The sequence below is a fragment of the Miniopterus natalensis genome, chromosome 6, assembly GCF_054644295.1.
Source record: "Miniopterus natalensis isolate mMinNat1 chromosome 6, mMinNat1.hap1, whole genome shotgun sequence".
Lineage (NCBI taxonomy): Eukaryota > Metazoa > Chordata > Mammalia > Chiroptera > Miniopteridae > Miniopterus > Miniopterus natalensis.
Genome location: NC_142086.1, coordinates 12259149 through 12285815, shown reverse-complemented (window position 1 = coordinate 12285815; position 26667 = coordinate 12259149). Strand labels below are relative to the sequence as shown.

The window sequence follows — 26667 nt, the reverse complement described above, 5'->3', positions numbered from 1 at the left end:
TGGTTTTATCACTAGAGAATGTGCCACCTCCTCCCCTTCTTCTGGACTCTTTCTTTTCCCACTTTCTATATATTTTGCAATTCTTTTCCAAGACCTCACTACACTGTCACTTCCTCCTGAGACCCCTGAAGAGGATTTTTCAGTAGCAGTCAGAAGGAAATGGGAGGCTTAGCAGAGTAACTGAAAATCAACCTTGGAGAAGCTGGAGCGAGCACACCCTTACCGGATAGTGTGCAAACTTGAAAAGCCAGTGGAGAAGGAATTGAAATTGAGTGGAGGTGAGATAGACACCAACAGAAGGGACACTTCAGAGAGCGTGTGAGGCTGAGAAGACACCATTTAGATTTGCGTATGTGTATCATACAGAGTTTCTCAAAGGCGTATGGAAAAGATCTGTATTCATTACTCTATTGATAACGTTAATATTTACACCAGGTGCTATTCTGAGAAGTTTAGGGACAGTAGTAAAGTTCAAAAGCAAGTCAATGAGCTCAGTAAAATGCTTCATTTACACCTGAATCTATAAGTGCCACACTGGCTTTGAGATGCAGCCTTCTAAAATATGTGTATTTATTTCCTTTTAACATTGGTTCTTGGGGCTCTTGGCCACCATCTGTCTGTGCCAGGCAGAGTTAAGCACCTTTTCCTAAAAGATCTCTCTCTTACCCTCCTAACTATGAGTCTGGGAGAAAGGCTCTATTTTCACTACCACAGAGGAGCAACTGGGGCCCCGACAGTAGTGTGACTACACAGGCTATGGATTCCAAACTTTAACTCAGGACTTCTTTAAAAGTCTAAAGGCTTTCCCCTTATGCCATGCTACATAAGCTTCTAAACATCATGGTGAGTACTATGCTATCCACACTAAAAACGCAAAAATGTTCTGTGAATACCAGTGGTTTATGTATATTGGTAACTGGCTATTATGTATAATTTCAAAAGGCAAGGCAGTGGGGTGGGGAGTGGGGGATATGTCTGCACAACAGAAAGAAGAGACACACTTAGTAAGCCCTGGATTTTTCAGACCTCGATTTAATGGACTTTGGATTTAACAGCCAAAATTTCTGGTCAGCATGTCAGATGTGAAAATTAATACCCTGTTAATTTAAAAATGCTTTTAACCAAGACTTGCTTATAAGTAAATTAACAGGTTATAGTTTGTTATTAATTCACTACTATTTTTAACAAATTTTAGCCAATAGGTCATATGTTGGAAAAAACACTGTAGCATTTTTGCTGATATAAATAAATAACTACAACATATTTAAATCCAAGAGTCACCACTTGTAAACAATGCTCAGTGAATGATTAGCACATGATCACATCCCACTGTGCTGGTGAGACTACCTGAAGCAGCTTGAAGACATGTGGCTGATGTTCCCACGTGTGATAAGCTACGTGCCAGACATGCCCATTTGTTTACTCACAGTGACTGGTGAATGCACCCATTTTCTAGACCTATTCAGTATAAATTTAAAATTACAGTAATACATATAGAAAACTTTTCTGTGAAGTTAAACTTTTCATACATACTTAATTTTAATTACACAAACGTGTGTACATAAGTAAAAACAGGTGAACTAACAATTTGTCAATTTTTTAGCATACATATTAGGAAAACCGACTTTATTACATAAAGTAATTGGGCTGCATAATTATCAAAACTATTTTCATTGGCCCTCTGACAGCAGGGATGACTTTTGGCTTTAATGGACACCCCCTCACCCGAATTAGTCTGTTATATTGAGGTTTTACTGAATCAAAATTTATTCACTTCCAACTTCATATACGAAGACTGGCTTTCTAATTAGTTCTGTTTTGTTACTGGTAAAGGCTTAACCTTCCCTTTCTAACAATTTGCCCAGATACAAAGGCTGAGCTGTTGCTTTGGTTGACAAGGGCAGTTTCTACAATTGAAGTTAAATTCAGTTGTACTTTAGTTGAGGGAGACACTTCCTCCACTTTCATCTGAACTAAATTAATGCACATTAAATATAGCCATCAAATTTGCTAATTGTCATGACTAAGGACATCCAGGGCTACAGATTGTTAGGAAAAGCACATCACAGAAGGTAAGCATTCAATTTCAAACAGCCTTTTAGCAGAAATATTTCAAAATCATCAATTTTTTACCATTTAGCACCAATGATCTTCATTTCCCACAATCTATTCTGACATTTAAAAGATTATTTTTAAAAATGTACTACTTCCACATAAAGCCACTTAAAAATTACTGGTTCAGAATAAAGATAAAGGCAGAGGTTTGGCCATGGCAAATCAAATGAAAGCTTTTCCACATTTTTTTAAGTTATGTTATCTGATGCAAAGAAACACACACACACACACACACACACACACACACACACACATCCCCTACCTTGAGATCCCTTTCAAAACACATTAGCTTGGTTCAAATATGTTAGGATCTAATGTTCATGACCAAATGATATTGGGAACTCTTACTAAAGTAATTGGGCTGCATAATTATCAAAACTATTTTCATTGACCCTCTGATAGCAGGAATGACTTTAACTTCTCAGTGATGGGGTGGAATGCTTTGTTAGGGGCCTGAGCTCACACAGAAGTGTGGTCAGAGTTCCAAGGTTACTGGAGCTACAGGAAGACAATCCACTAAAATGTCCTTACTAATAAGGAAGAGATAGCAGAAATGAGGGTTGAAAAATGGCATCATAGAAAATAAATGAGGCTCTCATAAATTGGAGAAAGTTGCACAAATGAGTCAGATGAATGGATTTTAATCCAGCTTGGATGTTAAGCTTGAAAGAACCCAATAATGACTCACTAAAGAAAATCAGATTCTATTTTTACAGTTACTAAAGAAAATAATGATTATGTTCTTATAATCCTAAGAGCTATTTATATTCAAAAGCATTTTATAAAGTCTGGAAGATATATGGTAAGTGGCATGGTGGCTTGGGGATTTTTCTACTCCCTCATTTATCAAAAGCCCCAAATGCTCTGTGATGGGAGTTTTAACCAAGTCAGTTTGGAAAGCACAAAACAACCTCTGGGGATTTATCAACTGCACCCATTAGAGGCTCTGTACACTTTCGTACAGGCTGATCATAAAGGCCTTGAGTACTGAGAATTCCCGAGGGCTGCCCAGTGCGTCCCTGTGCATTGCGGTCAGTGTGAAGTCCCTAGGGTGATGACAATCCTATAAGAATGGAATTCAGAAGACTTTGACTAAAATCCCAGCTTGGCCCTAAAACAGGGCTTGGGCAGCTTCCTCAATCCTCAGAGCCCTTTTGGCCTCATTTGGGAAATTGAATTATCTACTTTATGGGGTTGCTGTATTTATTAGATTAAATAACTTGTGGAGTGTTACACATATGAGAGGTTCTCAAGAAGACTTCTGGATAGGTGAAGATGAAATTGAAAAATCAGGGAATAATGAATTGTTTTCTTCAATTCAGAGGTGATTCTCAAACTTTGATGAGCATAAAAACATCACCCAAGGAGCTTACAAAACACTCTCTGTTCTGGAAATTCCAACTCGGTCAGTCTGGAGTAGGCAGACCTCAGAAACAAGCGCCTTAGGTGATTCTGTTGGAGTTGGTTCATAGAACCACACATTGACAAGTACAGTTTCAGAACATAATATTCTAGCAAAACTGTGAAACAGAGATTGTTTTATTTGGGTTCATCAGATGTGTTGTCATTATTTCCTCCAATGTCATTTCTTTCCTTCAAATTTCCAGGCTTTCAAAGGTCTTGGTCCTCACCTAGAATGAGCTCCCCGGTTCTCCCTCAGAAGTAGAACTATGCCCGCCTTTCACATCCAAGCAGGGCTGTGTCTCGTAAGTGTGCAATGGCAAGACATCCAAGTCAGAACACTACATATTGCCTCTTGTCTGCTTATTATAAAAGTGGGTAATGAAAGGAGTTTCTCCAATTTACCTCTTTTTAAAATATATATATATCTTTATTGATTTCAGAGAGATGAAAGGAGAGGGAGAGAGAGACACACATCAATGATGAGAGAGTCACTGATCAGCTGCCCCCTGCACGCCCCCGACTGGGGACCGAGCCCGAAACCGGGGCATGTGCCCTGATCGGGAATCAAACCCCAATTGCCTGGATCCTAAGTCAACGCTCAGCCACTGAGCCATGCCTGGCTGGGCACCAATTTACCTCTTAAAATATAAGGCTCTGAGTCTGGAACTATTTTCATGGGAATCAGGACCTCTTACCCCCTCCCCTCCCAGGTGATGGCTTAATATAATCCACAACTGCTATTTATTCCTTCACAAAGCCGATTCATAAATATTCATCCCCAAAAAGGTCTTATGGTCATCTAGGCTTATCTATTCTACAGCTAAGGAAACTAGACTGTACCATCAGACCTGTCCTCCAACCCAGCATCCTCACAAATGAAGAAGTTTGCCATCCAAGGGAAGTCCAATCGAGACCCAAGTCTACACTCAGAAAAATTTCCCCAATGAATCAAACTCTGCTGCCCAGTGTCAAAGAGGAATTCTTAAATTATAGTAAAAATTTCTTCATATAAAAAAGGGTTCAGGACATTTGGGTTAACTTCCTCCAGAGTACCTAACTCATGAAATAAGTAGCAGGATCATGGATTCATTCCACAAAGGAATACACTCCTCCAACAGAATAAAATTTCCTACAACTCTTTTTACTTCAAATGTTAAAAGTCTAGCATTAAAAATTACCCTGTCTGAAGAGATTTTCTGCCACATTCCATAGTAAAATCTGAGTGCAGTTTGGGTAATTGTTGCTTTGGATTATTTCTTCATTTTCCTCCCAAGTATCCAGAACATTTAGAGGTGATGATATTTTTCACTTTAACCCCCATCTGCTGTGTTCATAGATTATTTCTGCACTTTTCAGAATTTTAACCAGGCCTACACAGCTAGCAAAGCCCCCCTGGAACTCTTGCCTCTAATTTTCCTCTTCAATCCTATAAAGCTTTGAGAGATATTGATTGAGCAAGTGGGAAAAATTAACTTATCAAAAATAGCGCACATAAAATGGGAACTGGCCAAAGAAACTCTAAGAATATTGTTTTAACTGGAAGTTGTACCATTAACTGCTACAACATGCTGTATTCCTGTTATGGCTCTTTGCGATATATTTATCACTGTGTGGGAACAGTTTAATCTACTCCATACAGAGAGCCATAGGAGCTCTCAGTGGCCTCAAACTATGATGGCCCTTGCCACAAACAACTGATCTAAATTTCTTGCAGGTGGTAGGTCTATTTTTTTCTAAAAGTAAATAACCCTACTCTGAAAGTCAAATTTGTTTTTAAAGCTGCGGTGTCTTTAACCACTTCTTTTGCCAGTTTTTCAGTTGACACCTTGTCATGACTTACAGTGGGTTGCATCAATCATTCCGGGTTCTTACAGAAAATATTTTGTGGTGGTGACAATCACATGCGAGAAACTAAGTGCCCTTTGCGGGTGACTGCGCAGGTACCTCTGATTTCTTGCCAAATCATTCAGAATGCCGCAAATCCATTAAATCTCTCCACAGGGAGGAAAAATTCCCGCATCCTAGAGAGAGAATTTATGAGTTCACTTCAATCATCACAAATGAAAGCCACCCTTAATATTCATTAGAGATTTTATGGTGGCATTATGCATTATCTACTCGCATGCCCCTCTGAAAGGCCAATTTCCTTTGAAACCTTGCGTGGCTCCAAGCCACTCTGTAGAAACAGTGGCCTATGTCCAAGTGGAGTCGGGGGAGGCAAATGGATGACATTTCCTTACCCATTGGTAATGATTCCATTAAGCCATTGTGGTGGCTATGAACTTCTAAGCTTTAAAAATTAAAGGACAGATTGGGAATGTGCAGCGAGGTCACTGTGTCACTTCTCTGCTGTCATCTCTGACCACGTATCCTAAAGTGAGTGTGACATTTTGGTTTGCATCACAAAAGATGACTTTCAGAGCTGACCTTTCTCTCATTTGGAGAAGTGTGTATGTTGGGGACAGAAGTCTATGAGCCTGAGAACTTTCAGTTACTTTCTTCTTCTTTCTGCCACCTTAGTTCAAGTCACCTTGCGTCTCTTTATCCCTCCAACCTATTCTCATCACTGTGTGGAGTGATCTTTTCAAAATATAAATGTAAACATGTATCTCATACCCTCAACAAACGAAAATAAACCAGCCAACAAAAAAACCAAGCCATTGGCTGAAAACACTTCTTACCTAGCTTCCCATTGCTTTGAAGAGACACACAACACAACTTGGCATAACCTATAAAGCCATAAAGGGCCTGACCCCTTCCTCAGGCTTACTTGGGGCCACATCTCCTTGCTTCCTCTCCCAGCCATTCTGACCATCTTCTCACTCTCCCGAGTTCTGGTTGTTCCTCCAGCTCTTTCATCAGACTTGACTTCACTCACTACTCCTGATGGTGTTTCCAAACTCCTTACTAAATCAAACCTGCCTGTGATAGGCTCCTACAGAACCATGTAGCTCCCATAGCTCTTGTTAAAGCATCATTTCATGTTTACTTGTGTGATTATTTCTATTTTTGTCCCTCACTGGATTATGCGTTTTGCAGTGTCTGTTTCCTCCCAACATTTTATTCTCCTTGTCTGGAACACTGCAACTACTCCAAAACAAATCATCCCGTGGATGGACAAATGAGTGTGCGAGTTTAATACAATTTGTGCCTTGACTAAAACTAAGAATATCTTCTGTAGGTGAGGCCTGGACTTCAGTTTGGGTTGGGCTTGAGGTGAGCTGCAATAAGTCTGTATTTCCAGCCCTGTTATTCATCCGTATGGTTTTGTTTATAGCTGGGAACTGCAAGATGCGTCAAGATCTTATCCTGAATATTCATAAGTGCTTTTAGAGTGAATTCAACCAGTTGCTTTACATCTTCCCAGGAAAAAGAGGGAACATGAATTTGTTTCTTTTTTGTTCTCTTCTGAAAAAGGTGTCTCATGCCTGAGAGTTATATTCTAACTCTGAAATAAAATATCATGAAATGAGTATTTGATATGTCTAGATAAAATATATGAAAGGATTTTTAAAGAGATAAAATTATTTTATATATGTAAGACACTGCCAGTTTGGGAAGTGATAATTAAAATAATTTGGAAAGTTATAAAAGGGGCAATGGTGAGCTCAGCTGGTGAACCCCCAGCCCCACCTTCTATTTGTCTGCAAGCCTCAGAGATGCACAGGTGTGGGGCCACCAGTACACATCCAGGAAACTAAAGCAGAATCTTACCCTACCCTCACTGTGACCATTTGAACTATGTAGTTCTGTTATTTTTTATCTCCAGAGAGAAAATTGGGCAAACTATATTTTAAAAGCCTTAAAAATTTGTGAAAGTTAGTGATGTACATTTAATACGACAATATCTCATATGATACAGAAATGCTGAGGATCGTTGACAGTAAGACCTTAAGGCCAGCCAAGCCTGTGTCGTTGACCACCTTTTGGCCGCACAGCCCAGGACACCTGATGTATTATAGACACTACGCTGTTGTTCATCCAATGAGGGATAAGTAATTAGAAACACATATAATTATAAATTGTAATTAAACAGTAATAATTGCTACTAAAAACAGTACTTCTTCTGCATTAAGTTCCAACTGGGTGCCACTTAAACACTTTATATCCAATTCTTACAAGAACTTCACAACAAAATCTGCATTGTGTCCATTTAATAGAGAAGAAACTGAAACTCAGAGAAATCAAGTAACTGAACAGTCACACAGGCAGTAAGCAGTGAGGCTACAATTGAAGGCCAGGCTCATTTGGCTCCAGCACTCATGGAGTTTCTACCATGTCCTGCTTCTCTTTACCACCATGCTTGTTTAACTTTCTGGTGAAAAATTTAAAGATAACTTAGTGATAAAAAAAAGTTTGGACTAAGAGTTAGAAGGTTTATGTTCAGTACCATTTCTGCCATCATCTGCGGTGATACCTCAGGTAGTAAGTAGCATTGTATACCACTAATTTTCATACGCCTCCATTTCTCGGTCTTTAAAATCACAATAATATTTTGCCTAATTCATAGAGCTAGCATAAGTTAAAAAGTGAGACAAGTTACCTTGCACCTGGAAGTCAAAGACTCCATTTATTGAGCTCTTAAACCTATACCTTGAACTGGCATTTTCACATGCATCATTTCATTTGCATTTCAAGTTAGAAACTAAGTGTCTTCATTTTTACAAGTAAGAAAACTACAGGTAAGTTACCAGCCCAGTCTCAAAAGTTACAAAACCTTGATTTTTACAAGAAAACTTTGGACTCATATATTTGAACTTAAAATCTAGCTCACCACTCACATTGCATACATTATTTGACCTGTTTGAGCTTCAGGTTTTTAACATTAAAATGGAGAAAATAATACTACCTTTCTGAATCATGGCACAAAGATAGCATACGTAAAAGCAACTGAAATATAGTCAAGTGCTAAGTCAAAGAAGGCCATGATTATGATTATATCATTTTGTCTGCATGATCAGAGCAAGATCTCAGAGGCCTAAACCATTCAAGGCGGCAGCTAGTGCATGTGTGTAGTGGATGATAGTGGTAAAAAAGGATGGCTCTCTAGCCTCCCTAGCCCCTGTTCTTTGCCCTCCCCACCACCACCTTAAACTTTATCCACTCATTTTTAAAAGCAGAATTTAGTCCTCTGAAATGGTATTCAAAATAATATTCAAAGTAGCTCTTCGTGAGTGGCAGGAACCTTCTTAGCTCCTGAGAATGGAAATGTAAACATTTTGATTTATGGAGAAATTTTTTATGGCCCGGAGAACTTGGCTGCATCCCAAGAGTAAACTACATTCATATATATTGTTGCTGTTTCAGAGCAGGAGGGAGAAAGAAAGTAGCCAGGATAGAGGAAGTACAGTTGGTCAGGAAAAAAGCATACCCAAAACCTAAAATAGCGTACGTAAAGAAAATAATGAGAAACAAGGTCAGTAATGGTCATCTGAAGAGTGATCAAAGAGCTGCTTTGAAAAAGCTGAAAGAAAATCTTTATGTATTAATCTCTATTTGCTTATGAAATTTATCTTCCTCAGTGTGTCCTTACAGCTCAAAGTATTAATAATAAAAATAACCTTAAATATCACTGATAGCTCTCCCTCATTCTAAAGATGAGGTGCCAGCAGACCATGGAGATTAACCAACCTGACCCAAAGAGATCCTAGGAAGTGACAGTTGAGCTCGCACCTGACTTCCCTAGTTCTGCCCTATGCTCCTTTGTTGTATAACACAGCCTCTGACACACAGTCAGAATATATCTTTGTCTTTAGGGTGCATAGCATTATTTGAATTATGAGCCATTTCTCCGCCACACACACACACATACACACACACGCAAGAATCTACCAACACTTGGCGTATTCTCCAAGCCTCTTTACATAAAATGGTCTAACATTCAAGCCTCTCTCCTTCCCAAGGTCCATGTGAAGCTTAGTGGTTTGCTTTACTTTGTTGAACTATGCAAAGATTTAGGCTTTAAGTAAGTAGGAGCTTCAGTACTCCCATGATCAATGAGCATAATTGGGCCCCTTTCAGATTGACAATAAATGTCAATCTGAAAGGGGCCCAATTTGAGGATCCAATGAAACAAATTTCAACTTTCTCATGGAAGCCAAAATGTAATTATAATTGATTCTCCTGAGTCTCATTTCATTATCACAAGAACTATTCTAAATGACAAATATTTATGAGGACTTTAGAAGGATTTTATTGTGGAGAGTACCAATTCAACCTTCTCCTTAATTTGATGCACTTGAGTGAACAAGTACAGATTAAAAACAAACAAGAACACAAAGAGAGAAGAGAGGCAAAATGCATAGGGCAATTCATGGAGAGGGATTCTTGGTTTCTGGGACAGTTCTAGAACCAGCTCACAGTCTGTTATTCTCACTGATATGCATGAGGTTTGTATAATTAGGCAAAGTCAAACATCCACCCAAATAATTAGACTGGTTTGTATTCTACATTGCTGTGCATCAAAAGTCTAATTTAGTGATGTCCTTCAATCCTGAACTTTCAGAATACTACCACACACAGAGCAATTACATCTTCTCATTTTATCTTTATTTTTATTATACAAGATTTCATTAGAAAATACATTTAGCCTGGCCAGGTGGGGCTCACCAGCTGAGCATCGACCTAGGATCCAGGAGATCGAAGTTCGATTCCCGGTCAGGGCACATGCTCGGGTTGCGGGCTCGATCCCCAGTGGGGGGCGTGCAGGAGGCAGCCGATCAATGATGACTCTCCCATCATTCATGTTTCTATCTTTCTCTCTCCCTATCCCTTCCTCTCTCTGAAATCAATAAAAATATATTTAAAAAAGAAAAAAAAAGAAAATACATTTATACATTTTATATCCATTTACAATTTACTTTCCTCATGTTCAACCTAAATAATTTCCATAAACCCGGTACTTTACACCATTAACTCTCAAAACTAAGTGTTTCTGTTACAAATTCTTTTAAAAAATATATAAAATACTTTTGTGCATCTGGCCAGATCTTTTCCAGGATTATTTTATATACAAGTACTGCAATGTGTTTGACATCCTAATAAAATTTTATACTAAGAATTATGATTATTAGTTCTCCCTTTTTACCTTTTCCTTTTAATAAGGCCACGTACAGTCTCATTATAAATGTGAAAAGTACATGGCCCATCCCCTCCCACACACATACCTCTAAGCTCCCACATTCATAGACTGAGTGGCACATGCAGAATTTGATATGAATTTGCTAATAAGTGGATGAATGGATGGATGGTTGAATGGATGAATGAATGAATGAATGGATGAATAAGCTATTTATTGCAGCATCTCCCATTTTTCAATTTCCTCTCTTGAGTCAATGTTAATTCTTCTTCCATCAAACATACTGGCTATAATTAAAAACTTGTCATGTAAAATATTCATAACTAATTATTCTTGTTCATTTAAGCTCTTAAAATTATTTTTAGAATCTTGATTCTCAAGTTCACAAATTTCAGTACAGAGTGTAGGAAGGAGAGGTATCTTATGCTATTTTTGTATCACATTTTCATTTTCCTTATGAATTTCTCAGTCCAGATTATCATTCACTCTGCCTTCCTTTTCACAAGTTGTCCAAATCTATTCATTGAAATTTGTTCTTTTTCCATCCCACCACAATTCCAATGTAAGCAGATAAAAGTTTAAGCTGTTCTAACAAATGGATTTTGCTGTCTGAGTTTAACACGAGGGCATTAAACTACGGGGAATTATTCATTGATGGTTCATAGCATTTCTTCCTTTGGGTGGATATGTAGCAATCTTCTTGTTATTTCTTGTCTTAATTCACTGGGCCAGAAAGAAATACCTTCATCAAAGGGGCCACTTCTTGGAAGGAGTAAAACATCACTGATGTGCAAAGAAAATGATACTAGAATCTATGAAATTAATTTTGCCTTTATTTCTAAACCATGCGTCTTCTTACTCTATACTGGTTCCCTCAATCCTTATTTCTATTCACATATTTCTTCAAAGTATACAGCGTGAACTCTTACTCATCCGTCTACACGTTTAAAGTCCCATTTGTTATATAGGTAGAGAAGAAAGAAAAGCTAAAATTATGAAACAGTGAAACAAAACTGTGAAGATGGGGGGAAAAATCATCGAGTTTGGCAAAATGATGGTATCACTTTGCCTATAGCAGAGTGTGTGCAAAAGAGACTTGGGGCATCTCTGTAGTAAGAGGGCAGGTTAGGTGAATGAGTTGCATTTAATGCTGCAGGTGTGGGAGAGAAATTTAAAGGTTTGTGAGGGGAGCAGCAACATTATTAGGCTGGAGCTTCAGAATCATTAATGAGGTAGCATTAATCAGGTAGATTAGTCAAGTAAATTAATCTGGTAGATTAATCTGGTAACGACGTGTCATGTTGATTGAAGGAAGTAGACTAGGGCCAGAGTCTGGGAGAGATGGCCAAGGTTGAGGCACAAAGTGGACACAGACAGCTTACCTGGTTTTGTTACCTCTCTCCCATAGATAGTAGTCGTCTTGGGCTCTGTGTCCCAAGAGTATTTTCCTATGTCAATAGTTAGAGTACCCACTACTCCCCATTTGAATTAGAAGATTAATTGTAAAATCTTTGTTCTTTTATTTCTTGGTTGATGTTCGTCCATATCTTCATCCTCTCACTGAAACAGTTCCATAAAGAAATTTTCCATTATCTACACTTTCTCTTTTGGTACAACTTTGACGGGTCCATGTAATACTCCAACAAGACCTTCAATCTCCAATTTTATCAACCTCTTCTTATGCACTTTAAATTGCTTTCAGTGAAGCTTTGTTTATTTTCTCACCTTGAGAGTCACTTGTTTTTCTTTGATTTTTATGTGATTTGGTTTCTCATCATCATTTTTCTATCTCTACTGCAATTGAACTCTTCTATGCTTGGGTCTCTGTTTTGTTCTTTTAGGACTTTGACTTTCCAACATATCACATGATTTTAATAAAATAGATTTCAAAGTATTTTAGATACTTGAAGGGAGAAATGGATAGTTGCTCCCCTTTTGCATGCTAACATTACTTCTATTTCTTAACATTATGAAAATAATTTATTTATCCTTCTTATAAATCTGAAAAATTGTTCCAGATTTTGAAAAATATGTCTATCATAATATTATATCATGATATTATATGAAAGAAAGGCCTCATGTTCTTTGCAACACACAAACTTTTTAAAAAATATTTATTGTAGAAAGTATTACAGGTGTCCCAATTTTCCCCCCATTGAATCCCTCCACCTCACTCCCACCCCCTCCCCAGGCCTTCACCCCATTAGTGTCTGTGTCCACGGGTTATGCATATATGCATATAACTACTTTGGTTAATCTCTTTCCACCTCCAACCTCCCTTCCTTCTTCCCTTTGAGATATGACAGTCTGTTGCATGCTTCAATGTCTCTGGGTCTATTTTGTTTGTCAATTTCTTTTGCTCATTAGTTTCTTCTTAAGGAAGACCATTCAGCATTTCATGTAGTGCTGGTCTGGTGGTGATGAACTCCTTTAGCTTTTCCTTGTCTGAGAAGCTCTTTATCTGACCTTCAATTCTAAATGATAGCTTTGCTGGGTACAGTAATCTGGGTTGCAGGTGCTTGCTTTTCATCACTTTGAGTATTTCTTGCCACTCTCTTCTGGCCTGCAAAGTTTCTGTTGAGAAATCAGCTGACAGTTGTATGGATGCTCCCTTGTAAGTAACTAACTGCTTTTCTCTTGCTGCTTTTAAGATTCTCTCTTTGGGTTCCTCTTGTTTGGGACCCTCTGTGCTTCTCGGACTTGGAAGTCTATTTCTTTCCCCAGGTCGGGGAAGTTTTCTGTCATTATTTTTTTCAAATAGGTTTTCAATTTCTTGCTCTCTTTCTTCTCCTTCTGGCACCCCAATAATATGAATGTTGGGACTCTCAAGTTGTCCCAGATGCTCCTTATACTATCTTTATATTTCTGGATTCTTTTTTCTTTTTGTTCTGATTGGGTGTTTTTTGCTTCCTCACATTCCAAATTGCTGATTTGATTCTCAGCATCCTCTACTCTACTGTTGATTCCCTGTAAATTTTTCTGCCTTTCAGTTAGTGTAGCCTTCATTTCTGGTTGGTGCTTTATTATGTCATTGATGATCTCACTAGTTTCCTTAATAGTATAGTCTTACTAAGATCCTTGAGCATCCTTGTAATCATTGTTTTGAACTCTGTATATAGTATCTTGCTTGGCTTCATTGCATTTAGGTCTTTTTCTGGAGATTTCTTCTATTCTTTCATTTGTGACATGTTTGTTTGCCTCCACATTTTGGCTGCTTCCTGGTGTTTCTATGTATTAAGAAGAGCTGCTATGTCTCCTGGAATTGGTAGAGTGGCTTTGTATAGTAGGTGTTCTGCAGGGCCCAGTGGCTCAGTCTCCCCAGTCACCTGAGCTGGGCCTTCTAGGTGCTGCCCTGTGTGGGCTGTGTGCACTATCCTGTTGTAGTTTAGCCTTGGTTGTTACTGTAATCACTGGGAGGAACTGACCCCAGGCCAAATGGCTGTGAGCACCAGTTGCAACTACAGCTGAAGAGCTGCTGTGCTGGAGACATCTTTATGGAGCAGAATTTAGTTCAAGTCTGCCCCTTGAGTGTGTCACTCGTGGATGTGGTAGGGTTGTGATTCAGCATGGTCGAAGCTGCCCGCTGGGTGCACTGTCTCTGGGGCCTCCTGGGAGGTGCAAAGTCAGCCTCTGCTTGTGCCCTGCCCAGGGCCACCCAGCATAAACTACACAGCAATCCATAGATGGCTGCTACTTGTGCTCAGCTTGGAGGTTTCTAGGAGAGGCCAAGCTATGAACCAATGCAGGCTGCCACTTGTGCCAGGTCTGGGGCCACTTATCAAGCTATATGGGGCATACTGAGGCCAGCTGCTGCTTGTTTGAGAGATTTTAGGAAAGTCCTAAGCATGAGGCTAGAGAGGCCATTTGCATAGAAAAGTCACTGGAAGTGTCTTAGATGAGCTTGCAAGTAGGGAGGGGTCAGGTCTCAGGGAATCACCAGGGCAGGGCCAAAGGTGTTAGGTTGATGGAAATTCAGAGAAGGTGCCTGTCTGCCAGATCTGAGGGGTAAGGGCTCATCCAAGGAGCAATGGCCTCTTTCAGCCTACTGTCAGCAAGAAAGCTGCCCATCCAGCTCTTATCCTGATTCCAGGCAAGTTAGTTCCTTCCCGAATGTCCCAGGTTCCTTTCAGGCTGCTCCACAGCGCTGGAGCTCAGAGGGAGCATGTCTAAGTGAGTCCATGCTCCTTCCCTTTAAGAGGAGCTGCCTGAGACTCCCGCAGCCTCCACATCCCTCAGCCTCAATCCCTGCTGGTTTTTACAGCCCGAAGTTGTAGGGACGTCTCTTCCCAGCCCTGGAACCCTGGGCTAGGGGGCCTGTTGTGGGGCTGGGACCCCTCACTCCTCCAGGAAACTGCTACAGAGATAACTCTCCTTGTTTTAAACCTCAGCACCTGAGTGTGGGACCACAGCATCATCTTCGTGATTCTACCCGATTCCACCCCGCATCTCCACCTCTCCTACCAGTCTCAATGCTTCTTCTTTAATTCCCTAGTTGTAGGACTTCTGTTCAGCCAGATATCAGGAGCTTCTGAATGATTGTTGTTCTGTATTTTAGTTGTAATTTTGATGTTGTTGTGGGAGGTGGAGGGTATCCCAGTTTTCTACTCCACCATCTTGTCTCTCCAGCAACACAAACTTTATTCATTCTTACCCTTATTCCCAACCAAGCCTAAGGTTCACTTTCCTCTTTGGGTTAAGATGTTTCAAGCTCTTAGCGTGCAGAACTTCATAAGTACCCTTCAGTCACTCATCTTGTAAATGGATTCTAAACACTTGGCTTCAAATATTATTTTTGGTAACCTCCTCTCTTACCTTTCTTAAGATGCATCTGCAATCCCCTCTCAACACCACTCATTCGGATATTAAAAAAGACTCACATCCTTAAGTAGCTTTTCCTTTTACGCTTCTCTTATGGAGTGTCTGCTTTCATAAATCTGACCTTTTACCTTTTCAATTTGTATCATTTCCACAGTCACATATCTTTCCCCACTCTTTAGGTCCCATAGACCTTACAAACAGCTAAACTACATTCAACATCTGTGTGTGTCTTGTTCTCCTCCTGTTGACTTCTGTGAAGGGCTCTTCACAAATAATACATTTCCCTGTCTGGATTCAGTTTATTCATGGCATCTTAACTGAATCAAATGTTGCTTCTTCCCAAGCCTACAACAAGCTTTTGGATTCTTTGATTTGGTATAAATATTACCTGCCACTGAGTGAGTCCTCACATCATTTTATTTAATTTCCCCAACAGCCCTGCATGGTAGATATTGATAACTTTTTTTTACATATGAGATGTTTTCAGTATGCAAAGAGTCATTCAGAGGAAAAAAGATGGGTAGAGTCTGAAACCAAAGTGCAGAATTGGAAGTAGTGGGTTAAAGAGGGTGAAGAGATTGCTAAAGCTGATTCTGCTGGTAATGTCAGAGTTGGCATCTGATGCAGCTCCATCAGAACCAGCCTTGAATGGGGACTTTCTGGAAGATGAGTCAGTTTCAGAACTCTGATTTGATAATGGGTACAAAGAATCTGGAATCTACTATTGCTGAAATTCCTGAAGTCAAAGAGAAATGAAAATATTTGTGGATTGGTTTGATTTCCCCTGAAATGTGGGGGTTAGACCAGCTCCAACATATCTGCATATGTTGGTACATTTTAAAAAAATCTGGTTACAGTTTTACCTTTTCAAATTGCAAAAATGTCACCTCTGACTACCTGTCATTGATAGTAAGTAGCATTCATTTAGAAGCACATCTTTTCCTTCAACACTATTTGCTTTCTGCACCTTCTATGGAAAGAAAGTAAAAGTAACACAAATAATAACCTTGCAATTACTACAGAAAAAAAATGCTAGCTATGCTTAAATGAAACTGGATATTTTCCACTTGTTATTATTATAGGATATATGTGTAGAATATAAAAATAATAATTTGCACTCAGCCAACTTTTTTCACTCAGTGTCTCAAATCCCTGAGTGTAAGTAGTTTCATTACGTTTACCAAACCAATTTAACTCAAACATGCTCTTGAAGCCTCTCTTCAAATCCACTGAGGTTTTCCTGTCACAAATGCTGAACATTATCATCTGAAACTCTGAGCATTCTGCAGATGTGTTTGACCTTCTGCACATAAAACACAATTATTGAGTTATGTGTTAAAATAGACAAAACTCCTAAATAAAAAAGAAGAGCATTACCATTATATATACTTCTAAATCTACACACACATCCACAAACACTCACATATACATAATAACTGAGTTTATGTATAATTGGATTAATATAAGAACAGTTAGAAGGGTAAGAAGAAATGTTTTATCTAGACATATAGAAACAAAATCCATTGATCTCTAAAATTCCATTCATCGCCAGGCCGGGAGTGGCTCAGTGGTTGAGGGTCGACCTAGGATCCAGGCGATTGGGGTTCGATTCCCTGTCAGGGCACATGCCTGGGTTGTGGGCTTGATCAATGACTCTCTCATCATTGATGTTTCTATCTCTCTCTCCCTCTCCTTTCCTCTCTCTGAAATCAATAAAGATATATTTTTAAAAAATTTTTTTCAATAAATAAAATTCCATTCATTTTTTCAGCAAATGTTACTCAAATATTTATTAAAAGTCCATAACATTCTATGGACTATAGAGGATACAAAGATAAAATACTTATAGCAAACAAACAAATGCCCAACTAATTCCACTGCAGGGCGAAGTATGCTAAGCTCCATGAAGATAGGGACAGTGCATGTATTGTTTAACTCTGTCTCCAGTGTCTAACATTGTGACTGGCACAATAGATGCCAAAGTGTGTTTGATGAATGGATAATGAAAGAACAATGCCCTTAAGTAACCTAGAAGTTCAAAGGAAGAAGATATTACCTCTATCTGGCATGACCCAGAAAGACTTTCTAGAAGATAAAGTATTTGATCTGAGTCTCCAGGAACAGGGTGTTGGCTTTAAAGGAGAGAAGAACATACCAGGCAGAAGCCAATACATGAACACAAAGCCAGAGAGGCAGGAAAGTGCAACACTGTCATTAGGAATAGCAAATAACTCAGTTTGGCAGTCTAGCATAGGAAATCTATAAACAAGAAGTAAAACCCTGGCTGGTGTGGCTCAGTTGGTTGGGCATTGTCTCATGCACCAAAAGGTTCCCCTTTTGATTCCCAGTCAGGGCTCATGCGAGGGTTGTGGGCTCAATCCCCAGGAGGGGTTGTACAAGAGGCAGCCCATTGATGTTCCCTCTCACATGGTTGTTTCTCTCTCTCCCTCTCTAAAAATTAAAAAGAACAACTTTAAAAAAAGAAATAAAGCTAAAAAGTTAGATTGAGGCCAGATTGCTGAAATCTAGAAATGCTCAGTTAAGAAGTCCAGGTTTTAGTCTCAAAGTAAGCTCAGAGTATTTGTGTTTAGACTCTTATACACCAGCTTTGTCACCTGCCAAGCAGTCATTATTCGTGACCCTGATTCTGAGGCTGTCAGGAAGAGTCTTCAGAAGTAGTTCCTAATTATATCACCAGCTGCTCTCTATGAAACTGCTGCAAGAAGCTGCAAAGTCCAGCAGCCCCAGAACAGACTCAGGAAGTGGGAGAGCTATTTCTGAAAATAATTAATGTTGGAAGGTTTCATCAGTTCCAAGGCTGCTACTAGATACCTGGAATATTTCATGTGGCAATTTGAACACAGATCACTTTAGCGCTAGTCTGCAAAGACCTAACTTAATACACAAATCTTAGAAGATGAGAAGGACTCCAAGAGAAAATAACCTCTTCAGAAATCTTTAATGCACCATGAAATACAGCCTTTGTCTAATGAGATACTGATTCTTAAAGCAAAATGGTAGAGTCGGGTTCTTAGATACACAAAATTGTTCCATTTATTAACTACAAACACAAACAACTATGAACTGTAGAGGAATAAAGGTACAATACATGCCTTAAGTAACTGACAGTGGCTAAAAAAATTAGCCACTCAAGGTCCAAAATAGTTTTTATTTTAGTTTCTCAATTACCTCATGAGCTTAATATTACCATTTTAAAATTTAGAATATTAAGATTAATGGTTTCCAAAATTTTCTCAAGCTACACAAATAACACAGCTTGAATATGAACCCAAATTTGTCTAATTGCAGAGTTCATACTCTGTCTTGCATCATTATGACCTTAGGGCCTAGCTTAGTAAATGGGAAACATCACAATGCGTTCACCAAAAGCAGGGTCTCTAGTATAGAGCGTGTAGGTTCTAGATCTTGGCTTCACTTCATGTAAGCTCTGTGAACTTGTACCCGTTATTAACTTTTTTGTGCCTCATGTCTTCTTAATTGTAGAACAGGGGGGATTAACATTAGACTAACACTCCGTACCTCACAGGGTTGGTGTGAGATTTTAAATGAAATCATAGATGTAAAGTACTTAGGAGAGTGGCAGCCCAAAGGGAATGCTCATTTAAATTAGCTATTACTTACTAGTGAAACATCATGACAACAGCAAAAATTTAGACAGTTCAGTGCACGTTTTTTAATCTGAATCAACATCCCAAGCCTTCCATCAATTAAAAACATCTTTGGAAAATATCATGCAGTAGTTTCTTTGAACACAAAGGCATGTACGCAACAGTAACGTGATAACAAACGTCACAAGAGCTGCACTGCCATTTGGAAAGGCAACTCGCGTTCTGGTAACTTTCCTGACACTGATACATCTGACTGATTAACAGTTTTGTTATCTCTTTCTTTCCTGCCAGTACAAACATCCAGATAAGACGACACACTTCCGTCGTTTACAGACTTACCCACGAATGTGGGAGATCCATATCTGCACAAGAGGACTTGAGACGTGGGTGGCGATTACAGCGAAAAGAGTTGTTCCAGGGTCCAACTTGGGCCATTTCCAAATCAACGCATGTCCAGAGCCTATTTTCTGGAAAAGGCGTCCAACTGTTGTACATCTGAGCTTCACCTCCATTGTGAGATGACATTTGCACCAAGTTGCATCCAGTTGAAGTGTTGGATCTAACCAGTGATGAAGAAAGAGAATCCAATCTAATCTCCATGTCCTCCTTCCTTGTGCCAATACTATTAACTTTCTTTTCTTGAGACTTGACTAATTTCATACAGGAAATCAATGTTGTATCTTCATCTTCTGAGTGATAAAGAAGAAAGTTTAAAAAGTAAATCTGTAATAATTTTGTACATGTAGGAATTGTGAATATTATCCTTCCTCTTATAGAATAAAAATGAATGACCAGCGGATAAACTGGAAACTCATTTAATTTAACAAAATAATTTACAATAGCATTTCTTTAAAGAGTAAATTTTTTGTATATTACATTATTTTTTTGCAGTAAAATCAGGTTTATTTACCTAAAAAAATTTTAAACCTTATTTAATGATTAAAGTTATTTTCATTGGAATGACTGAAAGCTGCATGAAAATGGTATACTGATGATATTTGAGAAACATTGCAATTTCTAAAATTCCCCACATCTTCTCAGCATAATATGGTGTGCGTCTATCCTTGAATATATTTAATTTTTGGAGGTCATATGTGTAAGAGAGCAACATAAAAAGCAAATGAAATCTTTGGCTTATTTAAAAGAATGAAATCTCAGTGGATATGGGCTGCAATCCTATTGGTATTCTGTAATTTTCTATTTTAATATCAATCTGCAAAGAGATTTATGCATGCAGATTGAAATATTTTGGAAAAGTAAGAACAAGACTGAGAAAACAAAAAAGAAAAAGGTATGTCTTTAATACTATAAAGTTGATTAGTGAGACCTACATATGGTGAGAGGTCTGATGAAAATTCTAATAATATGTAAAACAGTTACAGAAAATAGAAATAGATATCACCCACAGTAAATCGCACTATGCTGTGGACACTTTTTATGTTCAAATGTTCAACTGGTGTAAAAAAAGATCATGATTGATAGGGCATTATTAACAAATGAAAATCAAAATTGCATGTTATGACATTTCAATTTGTGGCACTCACATCAAAACTGAAAAATACTGTTTTCTATGGCCAAAGAATGAGTACAGTGGTCACTGCTGACCCTTACTGCCTTGCTGACTGGTCATCGCCCACGGCTTCCTCTCACTCTATCCCTGCGCCTGGTCCTGAAGGGAAGGAGAAATGGGGCGGGGCAGAGGTATAAGGTAAAATTCAGGAATAGGGTGAGGCTATCTTTCACGTATAACTTGGTAATTAAAAATAAACTCAGCGTTTAATGGTTAAGGCTGTATATAAATGGCATTCATTAATATATGCTACTCCAGTTCTTCCACAAAGATTGTTAGCAGCTCACTGAATTCTTACTTACGGAGATTTATTAATGGAGGTTTCATCTCATCTAGACTCGGGACCCTGGCTTTTTTGGTCCAAACCAGTTTTTGGAGTCTCTTTAAGGTCCCCATTGATTCCACTGGATCACTGCTTGATTTCACGGCCTAGTACAAACACAGCTAAAGGTAAAGGCAAATTCTTCTTTACAAAAGATTAAATATATAATGTGTAGAGATCATAAATATGAAAATTTAATAATATGTCTCCTTAAAACCTGTACCCTCACACAATTTAAACAATAACTTGAAAGCACACCACATTTTTTGGATTAAAACTTGTAAAATATATTATAACTGGCTAGGCATACTAAAGCAGGGTATTTTTTACCTTTTTTTTTTTTAATACTTCAAAATGCAGCAAAATGGGTTGAATCCAGAGCCATCTATAAATGATTTGCTCCTGCTCAATGTGAAATCATAAAAAACAACGAGGTCTTTTGTTTTCAAATATATGTTTTTAAGTAGCACCTTGCTCTCTAGAAAATAAACAGTGAGCAAAGCAGCTTACTACGTTTTAGTATATAAATGTCACTGGTTTATTATGGCAAAATATTAATAAAAGAATTAGCATTGCATTAATGACTAAAAGTTTTATTGGAAGATTTAGAAACAGTTCTCACTAGTTTAATGTTGGCAAATTTGTATTTATACTGCTTTTAGTTATTTTTTAAAGATATCTTACTCTTAAAGATTTCAAAATATTTTGGAAATTGATACTTTATGTGCCAAGTTTTATACTAATTGGTAAAAATAGTTGTATTCTGTTGTATTAACTTTATGAGAAGTAATACATAAAGGAATACTTCTTTTTCATCCAGAAAACTCTGGACTCACAAGTATTTCTTCCCCTGCTTCTATCTCATTCTTTCTGCTAAACCTCTGATAAATGCCATATGAATGAATATGACAATTTTCAAAAGGCAAATGATATGTTTCCACATTAATGTTTGAATGAAATGTATTTATAAGAGTGTGTTCCAATCCTTTGAGACAGACTATATGCCCAAAAAAATGTTTGGAAGAAAAGGATCTCTGGTATGCAAACATTTCCAATCATCATTTTCAGCTCTTATTCTTGATCTTTAAGAAAGACTTTGAGGGAGATCCAGGATGGTGGTGGGATAGGTGGGTGTCACACTCACCTCTTCCTAGGACCAAACTACATTTACCACTAAGATATAGAGTAATCAGCCTGAATAACTAACTGAAGAGCTGAATAGAAATATTATAACCAAGGATTTACAGAAGAAGCCACACCAAGACTAGTAGAAAGGGTAGAGATTTGAAAATGTCTGGCCCTGCTCCCACAAGCGTGGGATGAGATTCTGGAGGGATATCTGTACTGCAAAGGTTCCCCCTTAAGAGGGAGGCGTCTCAACCCTACGCCAGGCTCCCCAACCCAAAGCACCTCAGCTGGAAAGACATGTCCACATAACATCTGGCTATGAAAATAGGCAGGAATTCTATATTCCAGGCAGAGAAAAGAGTCTGCTAGAGACACAGGTACCCTCCTAAAGGACCAAGGCAAAAAGATTTCATTCACAGCCACTCACCTGGGCTCTGGAGGAAGAAAGGAAGAGCAGACTGGAATGTGTGAGGAGAGACTGGGGTTTGTGTCTCTGGGGAGAGAGCTGAGGAGGCAGCCACTGAGACTTCTGTGCTAAGTCCCTCTCCCACACAGCAGACACCATCTTTCTTGGATGGAACACTTTCCTCTTTATGGCATCAGCCTGGGTAAATGCAATAACCCCATTCCCTGGGCTCCGGCTCCAATTAAAAGACAAGGGGTAGCTGAATGGTTAAGCAAACAAGACCTACATATATGCTGTCTACAAGAGACCCACCTTAGGACAAAAATACCTGGACTAAAAGTGAAGGGATGAAAAAAGATATTTCGTGCAAAGGGAAATGAAAAAAAAAAAGCTGGGCTAGCAAAACTTATGTCTGATAAAATAGACTTTAAAAGAAAGACTATAGTGAGAGACAAGAAGAACACTACATAATGATAAAGGGAGCAATCCAACAAGAGACTATAACCCTTGCAAACATTTCCACACCCAACATAGGAGCACCTAAATATATAAAGTAAATCTTGGTGGACATAAAGGAAGAGATTGAAAGTAATACAGTAATAGGAGGGGATTTTAAATTCCCATTAACATCAATAGGTAGATCTTCCAGACAAAAAATCAACAAGGAAACAGCAGCCTACAATGACACAGAAAATCAGATGAATTTGATTGATATCTTCGGGGAATTTCATTCCAAAACAAAAGAATGTACATGCTTTTCAAGTGCCTATAAAACATTTTCTATGATAAACCACGTTAGAACACAAAACAAGTCTCAGTAAATTTAAGAAGATTGAAATTATATCAAGCATCTTCTCTGACTATAATGGTATGAAACTAGAAATCAATCACAAGAAAAGAACTGAAAAACACACAAAGACTTGAAAGCTAAGTAACATGTTGCTATACAATGAGTGGATTAACAATGAGATCAAGGAAGATACCTTGAAGAAAAAAAAAATGAGAACACAAGAAGCCAAATCTATGTGGCACAGCAATAACAGTCTTCAGAGGGAAACTGATAGTATTACAGGGATACCTCAAGGAACAAGAGAAATCTCGAATGAACAGTCTAAATTCACATTTAAATGAACTAGTCAAAGAACAACAAGCAAAGCCCAAAGTGAGTAGAAAAAAGGAAATAATAAAGATCAGAGCTGAAATAAACAAAATAGAGTCTAAAAAACAATACAAAGATCAATATAACCAAGAGCTGGTTCTTTGAAAAGTTAAACAAAATTGACAAACCTTTAAATAGACTCAGCAAGAAAAAAAGAGAAAGGACCCACATAAGTAAAATCAGAAAAGAAAGAAGAGAAGGAACAACTGCCACCAAAGAAATACAAAAGACTGTAATAAAATATTATGAACAACTATATGCCAACAAATTAGAAAATCTGGAAGACATGGATAAATTCCTGGAAACATACAATCTTCCAAAACTAAATCAGAAAGAATCAGAAAAATCTGAATAGAGTGATTACAACTAATGAAATTGAAGCAGTAATAATAATAATAATAATAATAATAATAATAATAATAACTCCCCTCAAAACAAAACCCTGGGCCAGATGGGTTAACAGGTAAATTTCATCAAACATACAAACAAGAACTAGCACATACCCTTCTCAAACTATTCCAGAAAAATCAAGAGGAGAGAAGATTCCCAAGCTCATTTTATGAGGCCAGCATTATCCTAATTCCAAAACAAATAAAGACACTACAAAGAAAGAAAATTATAGGCCAAATCCCCGATGAACATAGATGTCAAAATCCTCAACAAAATATTCGCAAACTGGATTCAGCAATACATTAAAAAGGTCATATGCCATAATCATGTGGACTTTATTCCAGTGATGCAATGTTGGTACAATATCCGCAAACCAATAAATGTGATAAACCACAACAAAATGAAGGATAAAAATCACATGATTATATTGCCTGGCCAGTGTGGCTCATTGGTTGAGCATTGGCCTGTTCACCAAGAGGTCGCAGGTTCCATTCCTGGTCAGGGCACATGCTTGGGTTGTGGGTTCCATCCCCAAGAGGGGACATGCAGGAGGTAGCCAATAGATGTTGATGTTTCTGGCTTATAAATGTTTCTATCTCTCTCTAAATTTTCCTTCTCTCTAAAATCAATAAAAATACATTTTAAAAAATCACACGATCATATCAATAGATGCATAAAAAGCATTTGATAAAATCCAGTACCTTTTTATGGTAAAATCTCTCAGCAAAGTGGGAATAGAGGGACCATGCCTCAATGTAATAAAGGCCATAGATGACAAACCCACAACCAACATTGTACTCAATGGGCAAAACTACAAGTGTTTCCCTTAAGATCAGGCACATGACGAGGATGTCCACTTTCACCACTCTTACTCAATGTAGTGCTGGAAGTCCTAGCCACAGTGATCAGACAAGAAGAAATAAAAGGCATCCAAATTGGAAAGGAACAAGTAAAACTATTATTATTTGTAGATGGCATGATACTGTATACAGAGAACCCTAAAGATTCCACCAAAACAACTACTAGAACTGATAAACAAATTTGGTAAAGTAGCTGGATACAAAATAAATATCCACAAATCAGTTGAATTTTAATACATGAATAATGAATTCAGAAAGGAAAACTAAGAAAACAATCCCATTTAAAACTGTATTTAAAAAAATACCTAGGAATAAATTTAACCAACATATAAAAAACCTATACTGGGGAAATTATGAGACACTGAAGAAAGAAATTGAAAAAGATACAAATAAGAGAAACATATACTGTATTCATGGAAAGAAAGAATAAACCTTATTAAAATGTCCATACTACCCAAAGCAATGTAAAGTTTAAACACGATTCCTATCAAGATATTAATGGCTATTTCACAGAACTAGAACAAATATTCCAAAAATTTACATGAAACCACAAAAGACCCTGAATAGCAACAGCAATCTTGAGAAAGAAAAACGAAAATGAAGAAATCATGCTACTTGATGTCAAACTATATTGCAAGGCCGTAGTAATCAAAACAACATGGTACTGGCATAAAAACAGACATACAGATAAATGGATCAGAATAGAGAACTCAGAAATAAACTTGCACCTCTGTGGTTAACTAATATTTGACAAAAGAGGAAAGAACATACAATAAGGTAGACATACTTTATTTAATAAGTGGTGTTAGGAAAATTTGACAGATACATTGAAAAAATGAAAATAGACCACCTTCTTACACCACACACGAGAATAAACTGAAAATGGATTAAAGACTTAAATGTTAGACTCAAAACCATAAAATTCATAGAAGGAAACATAGGCAGTAAAATATCAGACATTTCTCCTAGCAATGTGTTTTACTGATATGTCTCCTTGGGCAAGGGAAACAAAATAAAATATAAACAAATGAAACTACATCAAACCAAAGTGTTTTTGCACAGCCAAGGAAACCATTAAAAAAATGAAAAGACAACCCACTGAAAGGGCAAACATATTCATGAATGATACATCTGATAAGGGGTCAATATTAAAATTTTATAAAGAACTCACACAACTCAACACCAGGAAGACAAACAATCCAATTCAAAATGGACAAAGGAACTAAATAGACACTTCCCCAAAGAGGATGTACAGATGGCCAAGGGACATGAAAAGATCCTCAATGTGACTAATCATCAAAGACCACAGTGAGATAGCACCTCACAGCTGTCAGAATCACTATCATCAACAAGTCAACAAACAGGGAGTGTTGGTGAGGGCGTGGAGAAAGGGGAACCTCATACACTGCTGGTGGGAATGCAGACTGGGGCAGCCACTGTGGAAAACAGTGCAGAGTTACCTAAAAAAATTAGAAATGGAACTGCCTTTTGATCCAGTGATTTCACTTCTTGGGAATATACCCAAAGAAACCCAAAACACTGCTTCAAAAGAATATATGCACCCCTATGTTCATTGCAGCGTTATTTTCAGCAGCCAAGACCTTGGAGCAGCCCAAGTGCCCATCAGTAGATGAGTGGATAAAAAAAGTGTTGGTACATTTACACCGTGGAATACTACTCAGCTGTAAAAAGGAAGGAAACCTTACCCCTTGTGACAGCATAGATGGACCTGGAGAGAATTATTTTAAGTGAAATAAGCCAGTCAGAGAAAGACAAGTGGCATATGAT

The 26667-nt window shown here is 38.0% G+C and overlaps 1 protein-coding gene across 1 annotated transcript in view; it reads right to left on the bottom strand.

Moving 5' to 3' along the window:
• The window catches only part of SAMSN1 (SAM domain, SH3 domain and nuclear localization signals 1), a 157226-nt gene that overhangs the window by 61886 nt on the left and 68673 nt on the right, over positions 1–26667 (bottom strand). Inside the window, exon 6 of the mRNA XM_016201741.2 lies at positions 19384–19733. Coding sequence (XP_016057227.2) covers positions 19384–19733 — 350 coding nt within the window. The remainder of the gene's footprint in view (positions 1–19383; positions 19734–26667) is intronic.